Genomic DNA, 22,322 nt, shown 5'->3' with positions numbered 1-22,322 from the left:
TTTTTTTGTTGTTTGTTTTCCCACTTTTCAGCGCCAGGATGATGGATGACTCTGGGGGGGGCGGGGGGGGCAGGCCACACGCCACGCTCACGCTCACGCTCACGCACGCGGGGCCGGCGGGTGCACAGTGGGCTCCGCGGCTCCGGGCCAGGGCAAGCGAGCGGGGTGCCGGCCCCCAGGCCCCCAGGGCCGCCCCACGGAGCCCGCCGTGCCAGGGCGTGGAGGGCTGTGAATTCATTCACCCTGGGGCCCTGGCAGCTGGTGGCCGTGTCTAGACAGGAAGATGTGTGTGATTGGATTCAAGACGGGGCTGTAGCTCCTGCTGGGGGGGCAGCCGCCTGGAGCCCTGGGGCTGGGGGGAGCCCTGGGGGAGTGGGGGCGCAGGGGGAGCCCAGGCTGCTGGAGGCAGGGGCGCTGTGGCAGAGGGGACAGGAAGGGCAGAAGCGATACAAGGATGGGCGACGCGGAGAGGGGACGGACCACGGCGGGACCCTCACGGGCTTTGCACGGGGACTGGGGCTGGGGACATGTGTGGACTCGCGTGCACAGGGACCTACTGCTCCCGGGGCTGTGCCCCAGCCAGTCTGTACCAGCTCCTGGGCACTGATGGCCAAGTTTTCAGGAATTCCACGGTATTTTGGCTAATTTACATCCCTTGGATCCCCTCCCTTGCGGGGGGGTGGGGGGGGAAGAGTATAGCACAGTGACCTCCTGGCTCACCTGGGTGGCTCAGCGGTTGGGCGCCTGCCTTCGGTTCAGGGCAGGATCCTGGGGTCCCAGGATCGAGATCGAGGCCCCACATGGAGCCTGCTTCTCCTGCCTGTGTCTCTGCCTCTCTCTCTCTCTCTCTCTGTGTCTCTCACGAATAAATAAATAAAATCTTAAAAAAAAAAAAAAAAAAGAATATCTCTTCCCAACTCCATCTTCACTGACAACATGCCCAGAGCTTGAGAACCACCCCGGTGGGAGTATTCACACCGTGGAAATTAGTGAACGCTACAAATCAAGGCTCTTCCCTTGGAGAGTGGTTGTTAAATCTTTACCAGCCCCCTGCTGTATACCCCCCAGCCACACGCAGGCTGGCAGGCAGGCAGGCAGGAAGCTGCCTGAACAAATGCTACTTTTTGTTTTAGGAAAAAATATCAAACATTTATAGATTGGTTGATTTTCTTTTTCCATCCTCTTCTCTGCACACAGGACCCTTCAAGCCCCCAGGCAGGACAGTGGTGCTTTTTCCTCCTGCAGGGAAGTCTTTAGCAAAGCTTCTTGGCCCCCTGAACAAAGAAAGGTTTGCTGAGCCTCTGCTGTGTCTGGGCACTGACCCAGGTGGTTTTCTGAACTTGTGCCCTGATCATCTCCTGGCTCCCCACCCCCAGGATCACCCAGGCTTGGTTGTGCTTTTCCCTAGCACGTCCTGTGATATATACTTTGTACATCAGTCAGTTCTGCAAACTGGGGTTCCCTGATAGATGAATTGTGTGGTACTTAATCTGCATTTTAGAAAGCATTTGTAATTATTTTACTGGCACTTTTGTTCTGTTGTGTATTTATGTGCACCTTTGATTTCTGACTGGTGATCCTGGCTTCCTATTTATGGTAGTGACCTAAAGATTATTTGTCGATAAATTTCTACAAGTAAAAATATGAGTTAAATTTTAAGGAGAAAGATTCAGAAAATAACAGTCCAGCAAAAGCTCAGACACGTGGCTGGAGAAGGGGGTTTGCGGAACCACTGTTGTGGCCACTTGTGGGTTTGCATCTCTCTCTCCCTCCTAAAACAGTAGGAACAGAGTATCAGAGGGGGGTGAAGAGAAGGGGCCTTGTAGCTGGATCTGCCACAGATGGAACCCTAGCTTCTCCCTTCCCTGCTGTGTGACCCTGAGCAAATTCCCTGCCCTCCCTGTGCCTCAGTTTCCTCTTGTATAAGAAAGCAGTACCTCCCTCTCGAGGTTGGCATGAGGATTGGATGAGTCGATAGTACCAGCATTCAGAACAATGCCCAACATTTAGCAAACACTCATGACAGTACTAGCTGCCGCTGCCATTGCGGTTGTTGTTATTATGATTAATTATAGCATCCCCCTGTTATACAGATTTTCCCTAGCATGGCGTTTTTTTTTTTTTTTTTTTCTCTTTGTGGATAGACAGGGTTCAACAAATATTTGTTGACTTGAATCGAATTTTAGATTTTTAGAAAGCTGCCAGGCCTGGCACCTTTCAACCAGGAAAAAGCAATCGGGAAACCAGACAGAAAGTAAGCAGCAATTTTTATTTCTAGCGAGCCCCATCGTCACTCCTATGTGTGTCAGACGGCCGTCTCTTCCCCCACCCCACCACCCCCCTCAGGAATACCTTTCTAGACGCTCACTAGGATTGTGTGGGAGAGGGCAGGGAGCCTCCCAGACTGACTTGGGTGTTGTTACCTGGTATTTTCTGAGCAGTTGGATCATTTGACTTTTTGTAAATGGCAGTTTCTTCCTGATTCACTTTCAGTACTGGCTCTTGAGAGAAACAATTTTTTTTGTGAAGCCTTCTGTAAAGCAGACTTGTGCTCTGATGTATAGATTTACTGTTTGCACCTTGAGTTTTTTTCTTTTTTTCTTTTTTTGTTTTTAATTGAGGCTCACCTGAGCATGGTTGTCTTGTTCTCACTGAGGTGAGTTGAGGGGAACATGGAGGTGTAGAGGTAAATGATGTTCTGATGGTGGGGAGATAGGCCTTTCAGTTAGGTTTAAAGGTGCATCTAATAGAACCGCACATCATAGTTGCTTAAACACTCAAAAATTTATTTTATTGTGTGCAAAGCCTAGAAGTGAGTGATTCAGAGTACGGTGGAGCCATCAGGAATCCAGGCTCCTTCTCCCTTCCTGTTCTGCTCAAGATCCCCTCATGATCCATAATGATTGCAGGAGATGCCACCATCACATCTATGCTCCATGCAGTGAAATTCCAAGAAGAAGGAAGACAGGGCAAAAGGGGCTCGCTCCCCCACTAGGTTAGCTTCCTCTTGGGAGCCCTTCTGCAAGTTCTCCCCACACTTCTGCTTATATCTCATTGACTCCAACCTGGTCATGTGACCACTTTCATCTGCAAAGGAGGCTGAGACATGTAGACCCTTAGCTGGGCTCATTGTCACCAGAGATCATTAGGATCCTATTACTAAGGAAGGGAAAGTGAGTAATGGATAGAGGGCAAGAGGTCTCTGCCACAACAGATGACCTTGAAGAAGAAAGATACTGTAGCACCATTTTTATAATACAATTTTAAAAATTTGAGAGATGTGGTTCTTTAGTTCTTAACTGGCTTTCTCTTGCCTGTGGTCTAGGGAGGTGAATGCTCAACTCGTAGATGTGGCGGGGCTTTGAGAGAGGTCCTACAGGATGCTGCTAGAGAGGAGGGCAGGAGGGGGCTCCTGTGATGATGGTCTCTGGGAACTTTTGGGATTCTTTTTTGAGAACCTGTGTGCAAAAGTCAAAACATCACAGGCCTCCCTCCTGCTCACCTGTCTTTTTCAGCGCTAAGTTTCCAGCATCTAGAACTGCGCGAGGCCCACTGTAGGCACTTTCTCTGTATTCAGTGAAAGAATAAGTGAATCTGAGCCTTGTTTCCTCATTGACAAAACCCAGATAAGTGCCTTTGACCTTCTGGCCTTTGTACCTAGAGCGTGTTCTAAGGAGCCATGAATAATAGCAGGTGCCAGGGGCCTTTAAAGTCAGTACTCAACGGACGCCTGGGTGGCTCAGTGGTTGAGTGTCTGCCTTTGGCTCAGGTCATGATCCTGGGTCCTGGGATCAAGTCCCACATTGGGGTACCTGCAGGGAGCCTGCTATTCCCTCTGCCTGTGTCTCTCATGAATAAATAAATAAAATCTTTAATAAAATGAAAATAAAGTCAGTGCTCAACACTAGGTGTTGTATGTAAGTAACGAATCACCACTGAATTCTGCTCCTGAAACCAATATTGCACTGTATGTCTGTATGTTAACTAAAAAAAAAAAAAAAAAAAAAAGACAAAGTCAGTGCTCAAAATGCTGGGCAAGGTACAGCTATTACTTTTTAATACTTTTTTTCTTAAGAACTAAGGCAATATGTGCTCATTATGAAGTGTTTATAATATATAGATTGCTCGCTTATTAATTATTATGTACCTACTGTGTGCTAGGCTCTGAGTCCAGGTGAAGAAGAAAGATAAGGTGTTCATTCCACGGAGGAAATGGATATCAAACAGGTTAAACCATCAGTACGATTATTTCAGATTGTGATGAAGCATTTTAAGGGGGAAAAGTGGGTAATAGGAGAGAAAGCCTGGGGAGGTGGTTTACTTTGTGTTGGGATCATCGAGGGGGGTTCTCTCCAGGGATGGGTTCATTTAAGTTGATATTTGAATGACCATAAGGAATCAGGCTGGTGAGACTCAGAACACTCCAGATAAAGGGAACAGTAAGTGCAAAGGCTCTGAGGCAGGAGAGCTCAGGTGTTTGAGGAAGGATGAGGAGGCCTGTGTGGCTTCCTGCGGCGCATGAGGGAAGGAGCAGGAGGAGATAAGACTAGAGAGAGAAGAAGGGATCTGATCATGCAGGACTTTGCAGGCCATAGAATTTGAATTTAATTGTTTATGCACTGGAAAACCATTGGGGGTTTCAAGTGGAGGAGTGATATTACCTGATTTGCTTTAAAAAGATCCCTCTGGCTGTTTCTAGAGGCTATTTAGGATTCGAGGAGTGGGGCAGAGCAAAAGAAAAGCAGGGAGATGACAGTGGGGTGGATGCTGTGGTCTAGACGAGAGGCAGCCGTTGGGGGACCCAGGGGAGGTGGAGAACAAGGTGAGAAGTGAAGGCTGGAGGTTTTGCCAGTTGTACTCCTGATGGACAAGGGATAGGATTCCAGTACAGGCTTCCCACAGAAACCACCCCCCACCCCCATGAATGTCAAAGGAATTGAGGACTGGTTCCCAGTGGGGTGATTTTGACCCTCAGGGGACATAGACAATGTCCAGAGACGTTTTTTGCATCACAACTAGGGGTGGGGGGTGGTGTAGGTTCCCGGCATCTCCTGAGTGCAGGCCAGAGATGCTGCTGCCAAACATCCTATAGTGCGCAGGGCATCCCCTGCGGCAGGTCGTTGCCTGGCCCCCAAATCAAGTCAACCTTGGTCAATATGCCGAGGCTGAGAAATTCCGATTCATCAGTTGTTGGGCTTTTAAAAAATTCTTAGCCCATATCTTAAATAAATTATAGGACAATGAAAATCCTGAATGTTACCATCGGCCCAGAGGGGTCCCTGATTCTTCACGGCAGGGGTGGGTGTAATGGTTCTGCAGCGCGGCCCTCTGCTTGCGGCCCCTCCCCGCGAGGCCCTCTGCTGAATGATGAACGAATGAATGAATGAGCACAGGAGCTGCCTCCATCAAGAGATGAGTCAGAGGGGATCGGCCCCCAGCCTCCCCTCGTGTTACGAAAGCCGGGCCCCGTGCCGCTGCGCACAAGAACGGGCTCCTTGTTCCTGTATGATGTGATTTGTTGACCTGCCAGGGAGCCCCGCCTCTCCGCAGGTCACCGGCAGCGGCGGGCAGTCTCCCCGCTGTCTCGCCGCCCAGCGCGGGGCACCAGAGTGGTGCGGGGCCCTCCAAAAACCCACCCTTTGAAACGAAAGAAATTGGATCTTAAAATCCCAAAATAGTGTACGGAAAGGTACACATCACGTCTGCCTTCCCCTCTTCCCCCTGGTGGCAAAAGTGACTCAGAGGTGTTGGTCTGCATCCAGGGAGACCTGCGCTGCCTCTGGGGGCGGGGGCAGGGGCGGGGGTGTGATTGGATGGGGCTGGCTCACCTTTCCCATGGCTCTGCTGCCTTTCTAGAGTCTGCCTTTCCCCCCACCCCACTGTCCCGGGGTTCCTTCTCAGCTTTGGGCTGCTATGAAAAAGGAGGGGCCGGAGCAGATGCTTATCTCCCCTCACTCCATGCCCCTGCCTTTGGTGGAACATTGATGAGGAGCTGAGCTGCATTTGCGTTGGGTGTTATGTTGGAGTGTTCTGGGGGGCTGCCAGCAGGGCTGGGGAGATGGGATTCTTACCGCCCCCCCCGCCGGCGTCCTTGGGGTGCTCCACGCTGCTGTGTCGGGTCCCACCAGTCAGGGGCAGGTAGGCCCACAGAATGGCCATGAAGGCCAGGAGCTGCCTTGCGTCCTCAATTGTCCCCTGCAAGGGGGACTCCGTCTTCTTCCTCTTCCCTGCTTCTCCTAGAACCCAGGTCCCCCCTGCAGACAGGAGTGTGTCCCTCACTGTCAGGCCAGTGCTTGGGGTGAGAGACGCCTGGAGAAACGTTTTTGAAGCATGCTGTCCCTTCTCGTTTGGGCTTTGGGTGAACACGCTGGTGGTGGGGGGCCCTGCGTGGGCCTTGCTTCTCCCTCACCGTCTCCACCGGGTTGCCAAGTCACTGCACTTTCGGCCCAGTCTCTCCCTGTGTGGATCCCTGAGTGCTGCCTGGAGAAGAGATTGTAAACTTCATTTTTCCAGCCCAAGTTTGTCTCCTCTTTGACTTCCAGTGGACTGGACTTGGCCTGGTATAATATGTCTCTTTCACGGTGAGACACATTCCTGCAGACTGGCTCAAACGGTAGTGAATTTAGGCGGACTCCAAATGCGGAGATTCTCTTCCAGACATGAATAAGCCTCCTCTTTCAGGGTCACTGGAGGATGAATCACCCGGCAATATGTTGAGCCACATAGGAACCTGAGAATCAATCTGTTCATTTATTTACTCAGCAAATATTTATTGAACGTCTACTATATGCCGGGTGCTGCTCAAGATGCTGGGCCACAGTAATGAACAAACTGTCATTCTAGCGGCGGGGGCTGTGGGGGGAGTGGGGGCAGACAATAAGCAGAAGCATGAGGTGACACTTATCACTATAAGGAAGGAAATCAACAGGAAGCCATGATGGAGTGACAGTGGGGTGAGGGCGGGGGCTCTACTCTAGCCAGACTTCTCTGAGAAGGCCTCGAATTTAGGCTGAGACCTGAAGAATTGGGAAGAGCCAGCTGTGGGAAGATCTGGGTGGTGGTGGTGGTTGGGGGGGTATTCTGGGCTGTGAGAACAGCAAGTGCAAAGTCCCTGAGGTAGGAGCAAACTCGGGCTATTTAAGGAGCATCAAGGAGGTCCATGTGGCTGGACCAGAGTTGGGGAGATAGTGTTGGTGACACGAGCAAAGGCCAGATCGTGCAGGGTTTTGTATGCAGTGACGAGGCATTTGGGTTTTATTCTAAACATAGCTGAGGATCATTACGTTTTAGAGCTGAGAGACAGCCTTCAAGATGATTTCTTCTGAGAACTGAAACTAGAGAAGAGGAATTTACCAAAAGTCACCCAGCCACCATTGGTGGATGAGTATTAACAAGAATGGATACTTATTGAATTCTTGCTGCACACTTTAGACGTAACTCACTCGATCCTTCCGACAGCCCGGTGAGGTGCGTCATGCCTGTAGTCCCTCTTACAGATGAAGAAACTGAGTCCCGGAGAAGTCCGTAACTCCCCTGCCACAACAGAGGAAGTACCAGTGACAGGTCATGACCCCGGACAGGCTGGCTCCGGGGGCCCCACTCGCGCAGTGGCACAGAGAGAAGACCTGCAAAGTACTCATTTGGCTTTTTAAAACAAAAAACAAAAAAACCCCAAACTCCATCCGAAGGTTGACTCCAAGAAGGCTTGCATATTTTAATCCAGGACTTCCAGACTCATCTCTTAGATGACTCAGTTGCTCCTTGGCCCAGGGAGATAACTGGTCAGGATGGAGATGCTGGTGGGGAGCCACGATGGAGCTGACAGTTCTTTCGAGTGGACCAGAGGCAGGGGGTTGGGAGTGGAGGGGGTGAGTGGACCTGAGAAGGGGAAGCCCCCCCTATAGGAGGGGGCAGGGGCAGTACGGTCCAGTTCCTTTGTGCAAAGACCCCTGGAGGTGCTGGGTGGGAGACGCACACTAGGTCCGGGATCTCGTCCGCTAATGCGCCTCGCCTCTGATCTCTCCCTGGCTTCCTCGGGCTTTCCAATGTGGACATGGTAATTGGAAACAAATTTAGCATGTTTCAAAGCCATCAGGCTTCTCTTCAGGCAGCGTGCTTGCTGTGCGGTAGATACGTCTGTTTTTAATTTCCAGTGATGTGAGAAATATAGAATGACTTGATTCTTAATTTAGAATCCTGAGAGAGGGAGAGAGAGAGAGAGAGAGAGACTGTCTTGTTTTGTTTTCAAGCCTGTGCAAAATACCAAATTCTCTTTCTCCGGCTCACCATGTGATTTTAAAACGTGGCCCTATCTGTGGGCATCTGGAGTTTGCTGGTCACAGAGGTCTCCTGCCAGCTGAAGATGTGTCTGGCTGAGGGTGTCCCAGCTGGGGTTGACAAGCGGATGTGCCGCTCCTTTTTCATCACACCCCAGAGCTGCTGTCACCTCTGTTTGGGACAGGGCAGGCCAGGGACCAGTCATCCGACCAGCCGAGTCCTGCCCACGCTGAGCAGGACACAGTGGTCGCTCTGGGCCGGGAAGATAGATTGCGCTGGGGAGGAGGTGGTGTGGGCAGCATAGGGGGAGGGAAGGGTCTGGAGGGGTTGCCAGCCACTCAGACGCTCCTTGTGAGTGTTGCTCACACATCGAGCATCTGCATGGATATTTAGGCACCATAGATGCCTCAGTGGGCAAGACAGATAAGTTGATGATGCTCTCGGTGCAGGAGGCAGAAAGAAGCAAATAAATATATTGTGCGGTGCCTGGTGGCGATAATTGGCTGATGTAACGGAAGCAGGATGGATGAATGAGGAGTGGGAAGGGTATATGGGGGTGCCTGCCACATTGGGGTGGGTGGTTGGGGAAGGCCGTGCCGGTGAGGAGTCCTCTGAGGACAGGTTTGAATGAAGAGAGAAGTGAGCAGCACTGTGGATTTGGGGGAAGAACATTCCAAGCAGAGGGAACAATAAGTGGGAGGGTGTGTCTGGCCTGTGCCTGGCCTGTTTGAGGACCATCAGGCCAGTGTGGCTGGAGCAGAGGGAGTGAGGACGGTGGGCTGGAGATGGTGAAGAGAGGACCGGATCATATAGGATCTTCTGAGTCATGTGCAAGACACAGGCTTTTTGATCTGAGTAAGATGTTGGCTATTGGTGGGGGGGGGGGGGGGGGAGGCGGTGGAGGGCAGGCAGGGGGAGGGCAGTGTTGAGCAGAGGAACAGGATCCCTAACTTCAGACTGTAAAGATCATTCTAGCTGCTGCGTGAAGAAGACTGTGTGGAGGGGGAGGGGGCAGGGAGGGAGCGGGAAGAAGGATGAAGGCAGGGAGACCAGGAAGGAGTCTACTGCACCAGTCCAGGCAGGAGATTGTAGAAGCTCAGACCAGGGTGGTGATAATAGGACTCGTGAAAAGCAGTTAGATTTTGGATGGATTTTGAATGTTGAGTCACCAAGACTTGCTACTCGACTGGATGTGGTGTGTGGTTTGCTTCTCTCTTGGTTGTAGGCCCCATAGCCTGAACTCAAATGGAGCCTGCTGGCACTTCGGCCTGTCTCTTTCTTTGCTGAAGGCTTCCACCTTGGACCTCCTACTCTTGAGGTTTCCTCGGGTGGGTCCTGGGTTTTGACTTTTCTCACCGGATGGGATGGCACATCGCACATGCATTGGTACCTTCATTGCTTTAGTTTTTCTTCCTTCTGGCCTTTAAAAGAAGTGTCAAGTTCACAAAGAGAAAAGTGGGGCGGGGAGGATCTCTTTCTGTGAATGAATGTTTTGGCCTTATTTTTTACATTATACATTCAGAAAAATTTTGTGTTGAGCTGTAACCAATATAATAGATTCAGGGGTGCTGCAGCCATGGGCTCTTGGGACAACCAAGCTTCTCCCTGGGAATGATAAAAATCCAGGGGATATTTTATTTTATTATTACTATTTTTAAACATTTTATTTATTCGTAAGAGACACAAAAGGAGAGGCAGAGACACAGGCAGAGGGAGAAGCAGGTTCCCTGTAGGGAGCCCAATGCAGAACTCGATTCCAGGACCCCGGGATCACGCCCTGAGCCAAAGGCAGGCACTCAACCACTAAGCCACCCAGGCATCCCTCCAATGGGCATTTTAAAAAGAGCGTCTGATTTCTGGTTTTGTATTTTATTTTAATTAATTAATTTATTTTAAAGATTTTATTTATTCATGAGAGACACAGAGAGAGAGGCAGAGACACAGGCAGAGGGAGAAGCAGGCTCCCTGCAGGTAGCTCGATGTGGGACTCAATCTTGGGACTCCAGGAGCACACCCTGAGCCAATGTCAGGCACTAAACCACCGAGACACCCAGGGATCCCCAGATTTCTGGTTTTATTTTAAATTTTACTTTGGATTCCCACACACTCCCCACCCTCACACCTACATAACACTAATAGGTATATTGGGTCTCACTGTCACAGTATATTTTGGAGATTATTTTATATCCATACATAAAAGCTTCCCTAGAGTTGCCCAGGTTGTGCACTGCACAGTGCCAAGGGATGCCATTCGTATTAACTGCCACGCAGGTTCCTAGAATACTCATTCTTTTCTGTAACAGCATCATATTGCGTCGTCCATCACCACTGACTTAACCAGTACTCTTGATGGGCCCAATCTTTTGCTATTTTAAAAAGTGTGGCACTCAGTGACCTTGTGCTTATTTTTTTCCACACATCTGCCAGGACGCCCATAGGACAGCCCACTCACCAGTAGTAGAGTTACTTCATCAAAGGGGGTGTACATTTTTAATTTTAAAAGATAACTGCAAAAGTTACCTGCATACTTTGGTGTGCAATTTGAATTTGGAAGGTGACTTTGCTTGCCCCAGGCCCCTGGGAAGGACCTCATCTTTGGGTTTGGAGGAGCCTAGAAAGAGGCCTCGTGACCAAAGTCTCCCTAAAATGGGGGCGACGGCATAGGGGACCGTAAGGGCCCATCATGCCATCCCAAGACATGAGGTTGTTTTTGCAAGACCCAAATCACTCGGCTTTTGGAGAAGCAAGGAAATGGCTCCATGATCTTCCTACCAAATCTCCAAAGTCTATTTGTGTGTGTCTGGGTGTGTCTGTGTGTGTAGTAGGTTTGGGCGCACCCTATTTCCACAGACTCTCCTCGTGGGTTTATGTATTTCAACCAGGTCGCTCTCTTGTCCTGTCTTTTGTGTCCGTCCACGTAGAGCAGATGAAGGAGGTGAGACCTGGATTCAAATCCCTGCTCTGCTGCTAGCTTGCTGGGGGGACCTGACCTCTCTGAGCTGAGCTTCTTCTTCTGTAAAAAGGGCACTTGAATAGCTCACAGAACTTTGTGGGGATGGACGGGGGGGCAGACATGCAGCAGTAACTGGACAGTGAATTAGGTCTGGTAATGATGGTGAAGGAGGCAGCAAAGGAGAGTGTTACTGGGGGCCCTGCCCCACCTGGGAGCAAGGAAACTTCGGTGGGAAATAAGATTTGGGTCCTGCTCTGCAGTGGGAGTGAAGGAGGAGTTAAGGAGGATGGGGGTGGGGCGAGATTATTCCTGATGATCAGAGGCAGGGGAACACCCTGTAAGGGGCAGGGGGTTGGGGTGCTGGTAGGGGGATGTGTGCTGTGGGGAGGGGCCAGGCCACGCCTGCCCTTCAGCCAGCAGACTGGACAGGGAGTGAGGAGCCAAAGTTTCTGAAAGGTCATCCTGGCTGCAGGATGGGGAATGGGGGGCGAGGGCTGGAGGGAAGGTGGTAGTTTGGATGAAGGGGGTGGTGATGGAGGGAGGGGGTGGGTCTGAGTGCGCTTTCGGAAGTGGAATTGACAGGACTTTGAGATGGAGCCAGTAGAGGGAGGAGGCAGAGGGTGGTCCCAAGAATTAGGATTTCTGGTGAAATTACTACTGTGTGCTCACTAGGTGGGTGTGTAATGCCTGTTGGGATGCCTGAGGTGAGAGTAAAGTCATCATCTAATTTCCCTGGTGTGTGTGTGTGTCCGTGTGTGAGAGTCTGGTGTGAGTCTGTGTGTGTATGCTTGTGTGTGTGTGTGAGTCTATTTGTGTGTGACTGTGTGTGTCTGTGCATCTATGTGTGTCTGTGTGAGTCTGTGTGTTTGTGTGTGTATCTGTGTATGCGCATCTATGTATGTCTCTGTGAGTCTGTGTGCATCTATGTGTGTCTGTGTGTGAGTCTATTTGTGTGCATGTGTCTGTGTGTCCATCTGTGTGAGTGCGTGTACATCTATGTTTATCTGTGTATGCTTGTGTGTGTATCACTGTGTATGCATCTATGTGTGTCTTTGTGTCTGTATGTGTATGAGTCTGTGTGTCTGTGTCTGTGTGAGTCTATTTGTGTGGGTCTATGTGTGCGTCTATGTGTGTCTGTGTGTGTCTGTGAGTATCTGTGTCTATGTGTATGCTTGTGTGTGTCCGTGTGTGTATGTGCCTATGTGTGGAGGGTGGGGGGGGGCAGGTACGTTCTGCAGTTTTTGCATCCAAAACAATAAAGGCAGAGTTTGGGATCCACGCATACTTGGAGAAATCTCCTCCCTCCTGCTATGTGGCAACGGGGAATCGCAAGAAAACACCCTCACAGGCTTTTCCCTTCTTTCACAGTGAAGTCTATGAGGACGATACCAATTTCCTAATATTCCAAATTCAACAACAACAAAAAAATGCTACTTAACATTGTTAAAGTTTGATTTTAGTAAAATTCAAAACAGTTTCTTTGGCCGGTTGCCATTTTGAAAATCAATCCCACATTTTGGACTTGATGGCAATCTTCGTCCATCTGAGAGTATTTAAAAAGCTCTGAGCAGGGTTGATAGAAAAATTGTTTTCAAGGAAATGTCATTTAGGAGTTCTCATTGCAGGGTTTATCACGGGGGAAAGTTTGAACGCAGTCAGTGCCCCAAGGTAGGGGTTAAAGCTGTAGCCCATACAGAGGTTGGAAATGCCAGGGGTAGGACCCAGGGTGACGCAAGGCTGGGGGCAAAATTTAAGGCAGCACTCACTCCCGGGTGCCTACCTGGACTTTAGACAATCCCGAGAACCAGTGCCTCCGTAAGTCACGTGGCCAGGTGCCCGGGCACCTCCCTGGCCTTGCTAGTCCCCGGGAGAGCCTCTGCAGTCATTTGAGATCGTCTCAAATAAGATTCAATGACAAGGGGAAATGGTCACACTGTATTGTTAAGTGGAAACAGTATGTAAAACAGAATCCCAAATATGTGCGCCTAGAAGAAAAGTCTGGAAGGAATATACTGAAACGCTTCCTTATTTTGAGAGAGTATTTTCTTGATAATTTATACTTTATTTTGATTTTTTTGGTATTGCCTATTTTTCCTACAATAAATGACCCGCTACTCACTTTTCCTTTGTCTTGTTATACAGTTACTATCAACGTCGATGGATGTTCTTTTATCTGTGCACCAGGGCAGTTAAATTGCTGTATTGCTGTTGCAAGTGGGTAGGGCTTGAATCTGGGGGTGGGGGGTTCTTTTTTTTTTTTAAAGATTTTATTTATTTATTTGTGAGAGACACACGGAGAGAGGCAGAGACACAGGCGGAGGGAGAAGCAGGCTCCCTGTGGGAAGCCCAATGTGGGACTGGATGACCTGAGCCAAAGGCAGACAGACGCTCAACCACTGAGCCTCCCAGGCGTCCCAGGGGGGTGGGGGTTCTGATGGGCCTTCCCTTGAAACCCTGGGTCTCCGAGGCCTGGACACCGTGTTCGCTCCGGGTTCTTTTTGCTGAGCTGGCGGGATATACCTGCCTGTCTTAAGAGACCTACTCCAGATTCTGGCCACATCCTTGGGGTTCCACCCCAGGGGCTTTGGAACTGTAGGGTCATGAGCAGGGCCCTTAATCCTGCTGAGCCTCAGTTTTCTCATCCAAAAAAGGAGCGACCCTGCTTTCCTGCTGTGCAGATTAAATCAGCTTTGCCACTCCCTCCTCACGAACCAAACCTCACCACCCTGTGCACCAGAAACACCCCTTCTTCCTGGAACCCTGTCAGCCACCTGGGAAATGACAAGAAGCAGAACTTTCGCTCTCACCTCTGTGCAGGAAGCAGAGCCTCTTGTGCTTTGGAGACCAGCTGACCTTGAACTCATAGGTTTGCAGCAGGTGTCTGCTAAAGTCGGAAGGTGACTTTGCTTGCCCCTGGGAAAGACCTCACCTCTGGGGGAGCCTAGAAAGAGGCCTCGTGACCAAAGTCTCCCTAAAATGGGGGCAACAGGGCCTAGGGGACCTCAAGGGCCCATCATGCTATCCCAAGACATGAGGTGGTTTTTGCAAGACCCAAATCACTCGGCTTTGGAGAAGCAAGGAAATGGCTCCATGATCTTCCTACCAAATCTCCAGATGGCTGGCTGGGCTCTCCAGAATGAGCACAGCAAGCAGTCAGAGCCCTGGGGCACCTTCTACCACCTTCTCTGGGAGGGTGGGTGTGGAGGGGAAGTGTTCTTTGCATTTCATGCAAGCTGGTGAGCTTTCTTCACGGGGCCCCACCTCCTTCCAGCACTCTGTCAGAGTGGCTGTTAGCCAGCCCGCAGAGAAGACTGGAATTAGTGCCTGGGTTTGCCACCCACAGGCATGTTTCGGGTCGTTTTTCACTTTGCTAGTCTTTCACATTCATTCTTCACCTTTCCATTCAGTTCTGTAGTCTCACCTCCGTGTTTTGATTTATGTCATCCTGTGATGACAAGGAAAAGTCTCTGCTCACGGGCCCTTGCTGGGTGCTATACTCTGGGGCCCTACGAAAGTCATCTTGCGAAGCCTTTGAAGGAGCCCCAGGGAGTAGGAGGTGGTATCCCTCTCTTTCGTGATCATTTGAAACCCAGAAGGGTGGAGCCCCTGCTCCAAAGTCACACAGCTTTCAAGAAGCAGGGCTGGGATCGAACTTTAGCTGTGTCTGACCAAGAATGAAATCCTTTCCTCTTTCTGGGACACCACACCCCTGCCTGGTGCTACCTGGGGAGGGGCCACTCCCCTGGTGAGATGGGCTCTCTCTCTTCTCACCGCAGGCGTTGGTCAGGCTCTACCACGGGGCTGCTCTAGAACGCAGAGAGGAACTTATTTTATTTTATTTTATTTTATTTTATTTTATTTTATTTATTTATTTATTTATTATTTATTTATTTATTTATTATTTATTTATTTATTTATTTATTTAATTTTTGAGGCCCTTCTTTTAAAGGAACGAGAGCAATGCCTGGGCAGCCCAGTGGTTGAGCATCTGCCTTCGGCTCAGGTTGTGATCCCGGGCTCCCGGGATCGAGTCCCACATCAGGCTCCCTACATGAAGCCTGCTTCTCCTTCTGCCTGTGTCTCTGCCTCTCTGTGTGTCTCTAATGAATAAATAAATAAAATCTTTAAAAAAAAATAAAGGAATGAGCTTCTCTTTCATGAGGAGCACCATTATTTGTATTGATTTCTGGTGCCTTCCTTTCTCTTCATCCATTCCCCTCCGACTCCTCTGACACCCCTTCTTGAGCAAGGAGAACACGTTTGATCTCCCACCTGAGCACGTGTTTCCTCTGAGGACCTCATCTGTGTGTCTGACCTGTAGTCCCAGCTCCCCGAGCAGCTGTGGTCACACCAGGTCATGGAGCGTGTGGTGGTTAACGGAGTGGCCTGGGAGCCTGGAATCCACATCCTAGCTCGGCCCTACACTAGCCGGGGTACCTGGACAGGCCGCCTGACCCTTGCAAGCCTCAGTGGGCCCCTCCTACCCAGTTACTTGGCCTGTGGGTGGCATGCATTTAGCTGATGCGTTGTTGGTGACCATGACCGTGAATTCAATATGTTTATTGCTCACACTGACCAAAATAAACAAGGTTCCTGCCACCAAGGTTCTTGGGCCTCGTGTTCAGGTGGGGAAGAGAGAGAGAGAGATACTAGGCAAACAAATAACTAACGAAACAAGACATTTTTTAGAATTGTCTGAAGTCACGATTCCAGTGCTATGCTCGAGAATGTTAAGTGTCCGATTCTCTGGAAAAAAAAAAAAAAAAAAGAGCCCTGATGTGTAGCATTTGCCAGTTTTTGTGGTATAAATATCCCTACTGTGGCTGACTTCAAGTTACCAAAGTGGCATCCACTGGCTCTTAAAATTTCTAAAACTTTAACAAGTGGCTTTTTGCAAGGCCCGAGAAGCTGTTTCCAGCATTGGGTGTGGCTCGGGAAAGACCTGAAAGTATCCGAAAACAGAATGTACCAGTGGGAGAGCATTCTAGGCAGAGAAGGGGGCTGTGCACAAGCCCTGAGGTGGGGGAGAGAGCTCGGTGTACCCAGGGAACAGAAGATGGTGGGTTTTGGCAGGAACCTAATGGGGTGAAGGGAGAAGAAGTGAGACTCTGTGCTGGTGGAAGCCTCATAGACCATGGGACCAAGTTTGGATTTTTTTCTAAGGCCACAGGAAGTCTTTGGAGAGTTGTAAGCAAGAGAGTGTCTGTGTCTCATTTGCATTTTTTTTTTAAAAGGTGATTGGACTATTCTGTGAAAGGCCAGAAGGGGCCAGTTGGGGGACAGTGGTGTGTGGGCCAGTGTTCCTGCAGGGAAAGAGATAGAAGTAGTGGATTCAGGTGGATCCACAGGGATGTGGCACATTATATCTTCAGGTGTCTCCTGGATGTTCACCGTGAGTACATATACCGAGGCTGCGATTTCTTCTTCCATCCTGGGGAGGAAGAAGGAAACAGACCATCAGGGCTCGCTATCTATCCGACCTACTCCTGTCTACACTGTGCAATACTCTGTTTACTACCTCCCAATAAATCCCAGAGAGGAGGTGAGGAAATATATTTATCTTGGGTCCAAATACAAAGCACAACCAACAGAAACAAAATCTGAACTCTGACCTTCTTCCTGTGATTTTTGCAGAACAGTACACTGTTCTTCACTTTGCCTGGGGGAGAAGATAAGAAGCTCCCACTCAGGATTTCCATCTTTGCCCTTGGGCGCCTCTTGGGTGTGTATCAGACATGTAAATGCTGTGGGCCTCGGCCTGGCAGGTTTTAAAAGAGGTGTCATCTGGCTCTGCTCCACTCCCAGCCTGTCTCTGTTTGGTGTTTAGAAGGCTGTTGAGAAGAACATCTCTCTGGACAGGTGTTGTCCAGTAGAACTTGCTGATGGAAATGTTCTGTATCTGTGCCACTAGCCATCTGTGGCTCCTGAGTGCTGAAAATGTGGCTAGTGTGACCGAGAAATTGGATTTTCCATTTTCTTTAATTTTTGTATCTATTATACTGGCCGGCGTGGTTCTAGACCATGTGTAACCCCTCCCATTACCCTGGAGCCTTTGTTTCTTGGCAGTTGACTAGAGATCCTAGTTTTGTAGATCTGCAGAGAAGGGTAGGGTTTTGGAAGCTGTCACTTGTCACAGCCCCACGCCCACATGGTTTGCCAAGAATGGAATAGTGTTTTTCAGGGGGAGAGTGGCAAGATGAGACACCATCTTCAAAGTCTCAACCCAGTCCTCTTTTTCGTGTGTGTGTGTGTGTGTGTGTTTTAAAAAACTAATGTTACATTTCACAAGTTTCTAGGCATAGATTCTTCATTCATTGTAAATCAAGTGGTAGTCTTCTCTGACCACCTTCTTAACCTTAATCTCCTCCATCCCTAGAAGTGACTATGGTGTGGTCACTTTAGCATACAACCCTTTGTACCTTTTCCTATTGCATTTATATATGTATCAATGGATAGATCCCAAACATCCAGCATTAAAAAAAATAAGTTGTATTGTGTGGTATGTGTTTTTCTGCAAATTGTCATCTTTTTCAGCAGTAAGTATTAGACTTTTCTGGGTTAGTTCATTGATCTTTACTGTGTTTTTTTTTTTTTTTTTAATTGCTGGACTGTTTCCTAGCCTGGACATTTCATATTACTCAGAAGCCTACTGCTGTAGTTAATCGATTATTATTACATTTGTTTTCATAAACATTTTTGTGCATGTCTCCTAAATGCACAATATTTCTTCTAAAGGTACATAGTGAGAAATGGAATTAGCAGGTCATAGGGAATATGTATTTCTGATTATAATAGCTGCTACATAATACTCTTTAAGGGGTACCTGGCTGGCTTAGTTGGTAGAGCATTTAAGTCTTGATCTCAGGATTATACCAGCCCCACACTGGGTATAGAGATTACTAAAAAATAAAATCCTTAAAAAAATAATAAAATAGTTATACCCTGTTATGTCCTTATCACCTGCATGGGAGTGCCTGTGTGCCCATAGTTTCTAAAACAGGTGATTTTATTAAATACCAACATGCGTGCCAATCTAGCAGGTGAAAAATGATATCCCATAGTTATGTAATTTGCGTGTTCCTGTTTATAAGTCAGATTGAACATCTTTTCCACACTAATGGCCATTTGTTTTTCTGTGAATTGCCTGTTCAAATTTCTTGCTCATTTTTAATTTTTTTAAATAAATTTTTATTTATTTATGATAGTCACACACAGAGAGAGAGAGAGAGAGGCAGAGACACAGGCAGAGGGAGAAGCAGGTTCCATGCACCGGGAGCCCGACGTGGGATTCAATCCCGGGTCTCCAGGATCGCGCCCTGGGCCAAAGGCAGGCGCCAAACCGCTGCGCCACCCAGGGATCCCTTCTTGCTCATTTTTATGTGGGATAATTTTGTTAATTCATTCAGTAAATGTGTACCAGAACACCTACCATGTACCAAGCAGCATTCTAGGTGCTAGGGATGTTGTGGCAAGTAAAATAAATAGACATGCCTGCCTTTGAAGAGATGGTTGTAGGAGAAAGACCTGGGCTCCTGGGTGGCTCAGTTGGATAAGTGTTCAACTCTTGATTTTGGCTCAGGTCATGATCTCGGGGTTGTGAGATTGAGTTCCATGTCAGGCTCCATGCTGGGCATGGAGCTTGCTTCAGATTCTGTCTCTCCCTCTCTCACTGGCCCTCTCCCCTTCTCATGTGCACACACTCTCTCTCGAAAGAAGAAAGAAAGAAAGAAAGAAAGAAAGAAAGAAAGAAAGAAAGAAAGAAAGAAAGAAAGAAAGAAAGAAAAGAAAAGAAAGACCTAACCAAAAGGAATCAAAGAAATATATAATAATATTAGATGGGATAAAAAGAAGGAAGAGGAGATAGAGAAGAAGGAAGGAGATAGTCCTACCCACTGAGGGTAAGACTCAATTTTAAGTAGGATGGCCAGGAATCTTGTCCTTTACTTATTCATTTGTAGGCATTCTTTATGTATTTGTGTACTAATCCTTTGCCTATTCTATGTTACCCACATTTTCTTCCAGTCTTTAATTTTCTTTTGACTCAGATGATGGTACTTTTGCCTTGCTCTCTCTCCCTCTTTCTTTCTTTTTCTTTTTTTTTAATTAAAAAATATAACTTGTTAATGATTTTAATTAAAAAAAACTTATAATTAAAAAATATATTCATATAAAAAGTGTGAGTTCCTTCTTCTGATCTTCCCAGGCAACCATTGTCAAGAGCTCTTGTTTACCTTTCCTGATTATTTTCTATCTTCACCACCATGTGACATTCTCCCACCACCCTACTGACAACACCGAGCTCTGGGAGTTTCTGGCTGTTTCCTCATAAATGCAGCTCTGATCTACTACATTCTTCCTCATGGTTGTTTAATATTCCAATTAAGAGAGGATCTCTGTAATTTGTTTAAGCAGCCCTTCTGGTTGGACCTCAAGGTTACTTCCAGTTCTCCATTCCTCTAGATGATGCAGCAATCCTGTGCTCTTTCTGCTGCCCATGAGCTTCTCAGATCTTGGTGGGACTACACCCAGCAACACCCTACATACCAAAGGTGCTATAATAATCTGATTTTTGTTTTCTCCCCCACAGCTCCATGGCTACATGGAAAACAAGCCCCTGGGTCTTCAGATCTTCATTGGGACAGCTGATGAGCGGATCCTTAAGCCCCATGCCTTCTACCAGGTGCACCGGATCACAGGAAAAACCGTCACTACCACCAGCTATGAGAAGATTGTGGGCAACACCAAAGTCCTGGAGATCCCTCTGGAGCCAAAAAACAACATGAGGGCGACGTAAGGGCTGTGGGCCAAGGGTGATGGGTCTTTACGGGGAAGCAAGTGGGGCCAAGTGGCAGGGATTTGGGACAGGGGACTCTGAAGTTGGTGGAAGAAACCATGGATGGTTCTTCCCACTCTGTGATGGACCCTTAAAGATTTGTTTAAAAAGTGTCAGGAGGAGAACACATATATCTTTGGATTGTCTCATTTGGGATGAGGCTAAATTTATTGACCTTTAAAAATGTGTTTGGCCTAAAGAAAATTATTAAATGATGATGCGGAAAGGCTGAAACCCACAAAGCAATAGCAATATAGCTAAAATTTGGGAGACATTGCACCCATGTATTGGAGTTAAAACAAACTCTTTATTAGAAAATAATATCAAACTTCCAAACCACGAGAATTTTACAAAGAACTCCTGTCTCCTGTTCACTCACATTTGTCCATCACGAACGTTTTCCAACTTGCTTTATTATTCCCTTCACTCTTCGGCTTTTCCTGAGCTGTTTGAGAGTTAGTTGCAAACACAGTGACTTTTTTACATTTAGATGCCTGAGTATGCATTTCCTCAGTACAAGACTGCGTTCCTTCGTAACCACAGTACATTTATCAAATTAAAGATCCTTAATGTTGATACACCACTCTTTATCTACTGAATAGTCTATAATCAATTTGACCAGTTGCATATTTGGGTTTCTCATATAATGTTGAGAGTAGAAAAACTGGCAGGAAAAAATCTCCCTGGAGAAGTAATTTCCACTAGGGAATTTCGCTCATGACTTTGGAAGTGTTTTACCCCCAACTGGGCATCAGCTCCTGGATGAAATATTTATCAATGGACTGCAGCCACCGCCCTTCCCCATCCACCATAGCTGGTGGTATTATTTTGGTTAACTGAGTAAGGTGGTTTCATGGGTGATCTCTTCTCTTCACCGAGATGGTCAGTTCTAAATGGGGTTCTCCACCTCCTGGCAGCATTGATTGTGCGGGGATCCTGAAGCTTAGGAACGCTGATATCGAGCTGCGGAAGGGTGAGACGGACATTGGCAGGAAGAACACGCGGGTGCGGCTGGTCTTCCGAGTGCACATCCCAGAGTCCAGTGGGAGGATCGTCTCCCTGCAGACAGCATCTAACCCCATCGAGTGCTGTAAGTTGGGCTTTGGGCAGGGTCGGCCTCTGCAAAGTGTACTGTATGTGACAGTCCACCCTGGGCAAGGTGCCCAGCAAGAGTACCCCAGACCCACAAGGGTCCACAGGGGGCCCAGGAGGACCATAGGGCCCAGAGACAGAGCACATGTAACGATTTCTCTCTGCTTCTGTTTACTTGTGGAAGGTTCTGTGGTCTCACAGGAAATTAAAAAAATAATACAGCTAATGAGTAGCCTACAGCTTTGTTTAGAAGATTTGAAATGTATAAATGATTTGGTCTTAAAAAAGGTTGATGCAGTAGGAGTGAGTTCACTGTACACAGCGTCCTCATTTTCTTTTCCTGGCCTCTCATTTCAATCAGAAGGGTCTCCCAGTGGCTCTCGCTTATTGAGCGGTGACGCTGCTGGTCACAGTGCTGAGCACTCAGCACTCGATAGCTCGTGGAATCTTCACAGCAGTCTTTGGCAATGGCTGGTACCATGATGCTCGTTTTACAGAAGAGGTGGGAGAGAGCTGAAGGGTTGGCTAACTTGTCCCAGCAGGGCTGGGATTTGAACAGGGAAAGATGCCCAAACAAAAGTGCAGAGGAATCTTAGAATAATCCAGTGTGCAATGGCCGAGACCTGCTGTGTGGAAGGGCCCCGAGCAGAAACTGGCTCAGTTCTCATCAGGCTTTGAAAGAAGAAGCTGCTTTGAGCTCATTCATGGGGACTCGAGGCAAGTTTTGTAGTTGGTTTTTGCAGTCGGACATGGCAAAACTTATTGTCTGCTTAGGGTTTGAGAGTTCGCAAATCATTTGCCAAAGCATAAAAAAGAAAAAGTAAACGTTGCGGAAACCAAAGCTGTTTATATGATTTTTTTAGTCTCTTCTAAGAGTATTTTTTATGTTGTTACAGTCGTGTTCTGTATTCAATTATGTCTCAGGATTCTTTTTCCTTTTTGCTGGACATTTTACCATAACTTGGTGTCACAGAAATCTGCTGCCGGCAGAGGCCAGGGGGGTCACGTGGAGGAGCGGAGTGGCTTTTGGTGGGTAGCAGTAGGGAGTGGTGGAGACCAGGGAGCAGAAGGATATGTTCCCCACCTAAACGGGCTGCCTTTATGCTACCCCAGCCAATATTTCCACGCGGGCATGTAGACTAGAGGTGGCCAGATCCTCTGACTTTG

General features: G+C 48.2%; 1 protein-coding gene across 4 annotated transcripts in view; it reads left to right on the top strand.

Moving 5' to 3' along the window:
* Positions 1–22,322, top strand: part of NFATC2 (nuclear factor of activated T cells 2) — a 145,230-nt gene that overhangs the window by 45,107 nt on the left and 77,801 nt on the right. For all 4 annotated transcript variants that reach the window (XM_038572610.1, XM_038572607.1, XM_038572609.1 and 1 more), the window contains exons 4-5: positions 19,818–20,020; positions 20,981–21,153. In XM_038572610.1, coding sequence (XP_038428538.1) covers positions 19,818–20,020; positions 20,981–21,153 — 376 coding nt within the window. The remainder of the gene's footprint in view (positions 1–19,817; positions 20,021–20,980; positions 21,154–22,322) is intronic.

The sequence above is a fragment of the Canis lupus genome, chromosome 24, assembly GCF_011100685.1.
Source record: "Canis lupus familiaris isolate Mischka breed German Shepherd chromosome 24, alternate assembly UU_Cfam_GSD_1.0, whole genome shotgun sequence".
NCBI lineage: Eukaryota > Metazoa > Chordata > Mammalia > Carnivora > Canidae > Canis > Canis lupus.
The sequence above is the reverse complement of the archived record's forward strand: the minus strand, read 5'-3'. Positions and strand labels throughout refer to the sequence as shown.